The sequence below is a fragment of the Elaeis guineensis genome, chromosome 5, assembly GCF_000442705.2.
Source record: "Elaeis guineensis isolate ETL-2024a chromosome 5, EG11, whole genome shotgun sequence".
NCBI classification, from domain to species: Eukaryota; Viridiplantae; Streptophyta; class Magnoliopsida; order Arecales; family Arecaceae; genus Elaeis; species Elaeis guineensis.
In genome coordinates this window covers 117,185,390-117,192,044 of record NC_025997.2, presented here as the reverse complement: position 1 = coordinate 117,192,044, position 6,655 = coordinate 117,185,390, and the positions used below count along the sequence as shown (strand labels likewise).

At 44.9% G+C, this 6,655-nt stretch overlaps 1 protein-coding gene across 1 annotated transcript in view; it reads left to right on the top strand.

Moving 5' to 3' along the window:
* Window positions 1-1,913, top strand: part of LOC105033339 (F-box/kelch-repeat protein At5g26960) — a 2,467-nt gene extending 554 nt beyond the window's left edge. The window contains exon 1 of the mRNA XM_010908100.4: window positions 1-1,913. This exon is cut by the window's left edge and continues 554 nt beyond it. Within this exon, the coding sequence (XP_010906402.1) occupies window positions 1-926 (926 nt within the window). The 3' untranslated portion in view covers window positions 927-1,913.
* Window positions 1,914-6,655: the final 4,742 nt, after the last annotated feature.

The following is a 6,655-nucleotide window of genomic DNA, read 5'->3' as shown; positions in this document are numbered from 1 at the left end:
ACGCCCTCTCCTTCTCCGATCTTGGCCTCCTCGTCTCCGCAGCCATCCCCGCCGATGACCCCGCCGCCGTCGCCTGGGACTGCGCATCTCCGATTCCCCTCCCTCCCCAGATCCTCGATGGATCCTTCTCCCACGCTCGCCTCGCCGCCGTCGGCCGCTCGATCTACATCATTGGCCGCGGCGCGACCCTCCGGTACGACACGTGGACGGGCGCGGTCGCCCCCCGTGCGCCGACCCTCTTCGCTCGCAAGAAATTCGCCGCCGCTGCGATCGGCGGCAAGATCTACGTCGCCGGCGGCACCGCCCGGACTTCTGCGGTGGAAGAGTACGATCCAGCAGCGGACGCTTGGCGGGTGGTGGCGGACGCCCCCCTGCGGCGGTACGGGTGCGTCGCCGCTGCCGCCGGCGGTGTGTTCTACGTCATCGGCGGGCTGAGGGTCGGTGGCCGGGAGGCAGCGGGGAGCCTAGATGCGCACGTATGCGCGGGGTCCATGGACGCGTACCGTGTGGGGACGGGGGCATGGGTGAGGGGGCGGGCTGGGGCGGCGGCGGCGGCGGTGGCGGTGGTGCCGGGCGGCGGGTGCGTGGTTGGGGCGTGCGGGGTGGGGACGTATGTGTACGTGCTGGCGAGCCACGCGGTGGAGGTGTCGTTCTGGAGGTGGGAGGTGGGGCGGGGGCGGAGGGTTGGGGAGTGGACGCGGCTCGAGCCACCGCCGGTGCCGGGCCGGGGCCGGCTGGGCGGGGCGGTCCGGTTCAGCTGCGCCGCCGTGGGGGAGGACAAGGTGGTGGCTCTGGCCCACGTCCCCTCCACAGCTGGCGCGGAGGGAGCGGTGCTGGTCTACGACATCGCCGGCGGCGAGTGGACCCGTGGGCCGGACCTCCCGCGGGGGCTCCGCCGCGCCGCGTTCGCTTTCGTCGAGTGCTAGCCGCCGCACGTTAAGGCATCGCTAACGGTGGCCCCGTTCACGGTACTGGTGCGGTATGATGCGGCCGCGTAAGAGTTTACTTTTGCTTGAAAGTGTGTGAGCTTGTGCCGCGTGGCAAGGTTGTTTACGTGGCGGATAATGGTTGGTTTGGATGTGATAGTCTTTCATGGTGCGTGGGTGGGGATATCGCGGCCGTATGTCGCGGTGCTGTTTCTGATTATGGATCGTACTACTGCGATTGTTGATTGGTTTAATTTTAGAGGTTGCTTCTTTTGGAGTAATGTAGATGTTTAATGCAAATTGCAACAAGAAAATTTGATGGAGCCCACTTGCTAAGCTGGAAATTCAAAAATTGCAACCGTAAGTGGCTGCTGCAATGTTGTCACTTTATTCTATTAAGAGGAAAACTTAAGAATACCAGATGTGTTCTCGAGCTCTTGTAATTTAAATTAGAAGCTTGCATGTGCAATCCATAGGATGGTTGAGACTTGTGAGTTTTTCTTTTTTTTTTGATTATAATGTAACGCAGTTCTTAAGGACTTACGACTCAAATCTTGTGACAACGACTGATAGAATAGGAGTAATAGATCAATAGGATAGTTACGGCCAGAAAGCTGCTGAAGTGAATGCAGGGCCATATCTGGATAGCCAATTTATCGAACAGTTGCCTTCTGGATGTATACCAATTGAGGAGAATTTCTTGAGGATAATCGACTATATCTACCATCATTCGTGAGAGGAAGATTGCGGTTTATCGAAGGGCAGAGGCTTAGAAAATAGGGCGGCTTGTCGAAGAGCAGAGGCTTAGAAAATAGGGTTTGCTGGAGGCTTTTCGCACGGTATCTTTTGGACGAGGAAGATGAGGCGCTAGTGGAACAGCGTAGGAGGCTTTGAATAAGGCTCGCCAAAGAGAGGGAAGAATTAAGGGAGCGCATTGGAGTGTAACTCACCCATTATTTTCACTATATTTTTCCTTTCCCTAGCCCGCCTAATGTTGCATCTTTGTATGAAAGACCTAATTCGAATCCGTAACTGATACGATATACCATTTTTTGTGTAAATATATTGAATGAAGTCATGAAATATTTCATGTGGTTTTGGAGAAACTTACACAAAGTTTCAAGAGCGATAAAATGTAGGTTGTGTGTGTGTGTGTGTGTTTGTGTGTGTGTGTGTATATATATATATATATATATATATATGTGTGTGTGTGTGTGTGTGTGTGTGTGTGTGTGTGTGTGTGTGTGTGTGTTTGCTTGTGCGCCTGTTTAATGTTGGCATATAGATCATAAGGTGATGTTTGCTAGCTAATGATTTGCATTTTTCTTTTATTTTTGAGTGCTTGTGTTAGAAGGAGGTCCAAAATGTTTTTCTTTGGCCCAAAAAGAAATGCCCTTTGTTCTCTCCAAATTTGGCATATAGCCATTCATACTCTTAATTCAACAAATAAATAATACTCTATGATTTATATTATAAACATGTAGTGTAGTTATTTTTAAAATTCAAATAGTTTAATAAAAAATTTACACCGTCTAGAACAAAAAACTCTGACAATCGAAAATTCCTAGCATATCCTCATAAACTCGTCACCCACCATCTCCATCCTCACCCTCACCCTTCCACTACTTATCTCCCACTCTCCACTGCAACCTCCCTCCCCATCCCTCCAACTCCCTCCTCCCAACCTATTGCCACCAACATCTCTTCATTATTTCCATACCCTCAACAGCATGAGGTGGTAACTGGTGCAAATGTTGTACCACTTGATTTTTCTTGTCTGAATCACCTCCATATCAAATCTTATCATATTTGAGGCAAATCACCTATGAAACACAACAACCTTTCCATGACCGTTCCCCAACCTCACCTCATCAAGAGCCATAGTGCTAATAGTAGTCACCACCACTTCTCCCCCCCTCCCTACGTCTTCACATGGCACACCTTCTGTAAACTCCTACCAAACTGATCGAAAACGATTCCTAAAGCTCCTCCGACCAACTCGATGAGATATTTGGATAATTGTCACCCCTCGCTCTAGGTCACAATGCCTTACTTCTACATTGCCTCGTATACCTAAACATTGGTGCTGGTGCCCAACTTCTCCGGTGGAGGTCTCGGAGAGTGGTTGGCACTTCATAAACCATGACAGCAGTTCTTATGCCGACGTGCTAAAAGATGGCTACCTCCCTATCGAAGCATTGAAAGGTATGTATAACCATCACATCCCTTACTCCCTTTCTCAAAGATCTATAGCTTCCAGATCGGAAGTTGCCATTAACTCCCATCCTAGCCGACCTACTGCCACACTCTCTCAGTCATTCGTAGTTCCTCCTTTCCAACTGAAAACCTGAGCTTCTCCCTTTAAAAAGGATCTCTGCTTCAGATGTGGTTGCTCAGACCATCTTAGATCCATCTGCAGGGATCTGATTTGTTCCTTCTCTTGCTTGAAATTTGGTCATAGAGCAAAAAACTGCAGAGCTTCCTTATTAAACCCACCTTATTCCGCCACTCAACCACCTACTATGCAAGGAAGCAGAAGCCCTCTACCTTCCCCATTTCCCATCCCAAACCCAAATCCTTCTCGCCCAGTTTCATCGAAAGTTTTTCTTCCACTCTCCCTTGAAATGAGCAGCATATCTCAATACCTCCATCGAACAGCCTTTGTTGAATCCTTTGGCCACCAAATTAAAGTGGACAACATTTCCTGTACTCTTACTCGCAAAGCTAAGAAATATGGTTGCTAGACTACTCGAAAGCTCTCCGACAATCATTTCTTCGTCTCCTGCCTAGACCACCAGACCATCTAAGCTTTTATGGTAGAGGAGGATAGCACAGACTTAAGCTCAAAGTTCATGCCATCCTATGCGACCTTTCCTTGCACTACTGGACTGCCGAGGCAGTGGCTTCAGTTCTCTCTAGCTTTGGTGTCCCTCTACGACCAAGCTATTCTAGCCTCCAATGGGAGGATTGTTGAAAATTATGTCTTAAAGCCAATCATTTGACGATTGCACTACTTATAAATTTATATAAATTGATCATTAATAAAAGTTATTTGGCTCATTCATCATAAGGTTATATCTTCTTATGAACTCCTATATTGTGATGAAGTTCTTATGACTACTTTAATCAATAAAAAAATATTTATCGCGTAGTTCTTAAACTGGTTCATGACCAAATGATACGCTAGTACTAGGACGATAGTGATTATCAAGTGTAAATTATTGTGTGCCATATGCATTGGTTATCCTCGTAATCAAGTGGTGTGAAGACACTAGTATGGCATACAAGTAAGATGTAAGAGTATATCTCATTGAACATGATCAACTGCGGAGTACTCTGCTATCAAGAGTAGCTCGTGAAGGGTATGGATATAAATATTCGTCCAATCTGAGATCACCATGATGATTTACAAATAACTCACTGTACTTTGATGTCGAACTATCTGAATTTTTAATTCAATGACTGAAGATTTTTAGATACAGTCAAGTACTTGTGGTAGTCGGTGTGTGAGTTAAGAAGAGATTGACCCCTCTGAAAAAGTAAGAGTTAATGCATCAGTGTATTTCAATTTAATAAAATCTAGATCTAGATAATTCATGTGATGGATTTGAAAGATTGAAATACAATGTGGATGATTATTTCAGGATTAACAGTTAAATCTTAGGGCATCTTGAGTATTAAGGTCAAAGAGATGAGTTATACGGTAACCATATGCCAGTAGGTTCTTGAATGTTGCTTTGTAATATTTGATCTATCCGGATGTTGGGTCTCATTGCTAGATGGTTACATCGATTAGTTCAAAATTTTATTTCTATGCTATCGACTTAGGTTCGAACCTATGGAGTCACACTCAAAAGAAATTTCTGACTGATCATGTGGTTGATCGACGATTGAGAATCGTTCAAGGATATAATCATCAATTTGATTGATGATTAACCTAATGCAAAAGTTGCGATAAATTAATTCGCTAAGTGTTAGTAAATTAATGAAAGATTAATTAGCAATTAGATTGCTGATTGGCTAAATTTGATTGAGTAATGAATTTTAGATCAAGACCAAGTGAATTTGATTTAAGTAGATTTAATCCGATTAGATTATGAGATGACCTAATCACTAAGGTGAAAGAAAAGAAAATTGTTTCTCTTTGGATGATTCAGGTTGTATCTAAAAATTTTTTTATTAATCTACATGAATAAAAATTAAATCCTTACCTGATTAGCAGTGGAATCAGAGATCAAATCTCAAATAATTTGAATTAAACTTTCATGGAGGTCTGAAAGTACAGATCCTCTACTTCGTATGTACGTCAGACGCCGCAGGAAAGCAAGATGAACTTCGATCTTTGCAACCCAATTAAGTAAGGGAGGAGATGTGCTGGTGTGACACCTCACACCAGTAGGTGGGATGCTCAAGGAGGGCCCACGCCCAAGGAAGGAGGGGCGGCACCAAAGGGGAGAGGCTAAGAAGAAGAAGAAGGGCTTCTCTCTTCACACGCCTCTCTCTCTCAATCTGATTTGTTTGCTATGCATCCATAGGTAGAGATCCTTTTTATTTATAGATGAATCTCATGATCCAATAAATATAGGAGTCCTAACTCAAATCTAATTTGAATCAGTCTAATACTCATGAAAGAAGGATTCCTACATGAAATAACATTGCTATCATATATGACAACCAAATTACACCCAAACCCTCACCTACATGGGATGCCCCAAACCAGCACCATTTCAGGTGTTGGTCGGCCCATATGAGAGGAGAATTTCAGTGCAAGAAGGATTTCTCATATCTCATCCAAAATGGATCCGATTCGAATCCAATTTGAAGCTAGTTCAAAATAATTTTGAAAAGCTATCAATCTTAAACTCTTTAGGACTTTTGTATCAAATCTAACTTGAAAGTTTGGATCCAATTAAATCTAATTAATTCAGATCTAATCTAAAATTAATTATCATTTAAATCCAATCTTTTATATGCTCCATGGATCATAAATCAGAAACTATTCATCTCCGAGATCGAATCTGAACCTCATGTGTAGTGCTAGCTAGACATAGTCAACTTTTCAATCCTATTTGACCCATAACTTAATTCTCAAGCAAGTTAGATTATATGTTCAATCAAGTCAAATACTTTCAAATTGAATATATAAACATAGACCAATTCCTTCCTACTTTGTCTGATTTGTGTGCGTGACTCCATAGGTTCTGTTGGTGCAAAAATCCATCGACGTCGAAGAAGCTGGAGTCGAGGGAGTCGCGGTCGCCGCTGGGACCTACAAAGAAAGTCTAAACCGGAGTTGGAGGTGCTCCGACAAGACTCTCCGACGCTCAAGTCAGTTCTCTGCCTCAACAAGAATAGAGTGCTCAAACGGAAGTTTTTAGTAGAGTTTTGAGATAGAGATTAAAGCTTAAGGAAATAACATATCTGGGGGTCTCTTTTTATAGACGGAGGGTGTAACAGATTGATAGCGATGTCTGCAGTTGCCTGGTAGTGGGCCGTTCGGGGCCATGAGGAGTTTGTTATGGAGAGTAGTGGAGTGGAGTCGTGGCCATCACCGTGGCCTGCCACGTGGAGCCTGTTGTGGAGAGTGGGGTGATGTCCGTTGTCGTGACTCATCATAGCATGATGGAGCCGCGTGGGATCCATTACAGGAGGTGGAGCAGAGTCGTGGCCATTACTGTGGCCTGGCAGGGAGTCCAGGCCTGTCGGTCGAAGCTCGGTTGGGGTGTCTG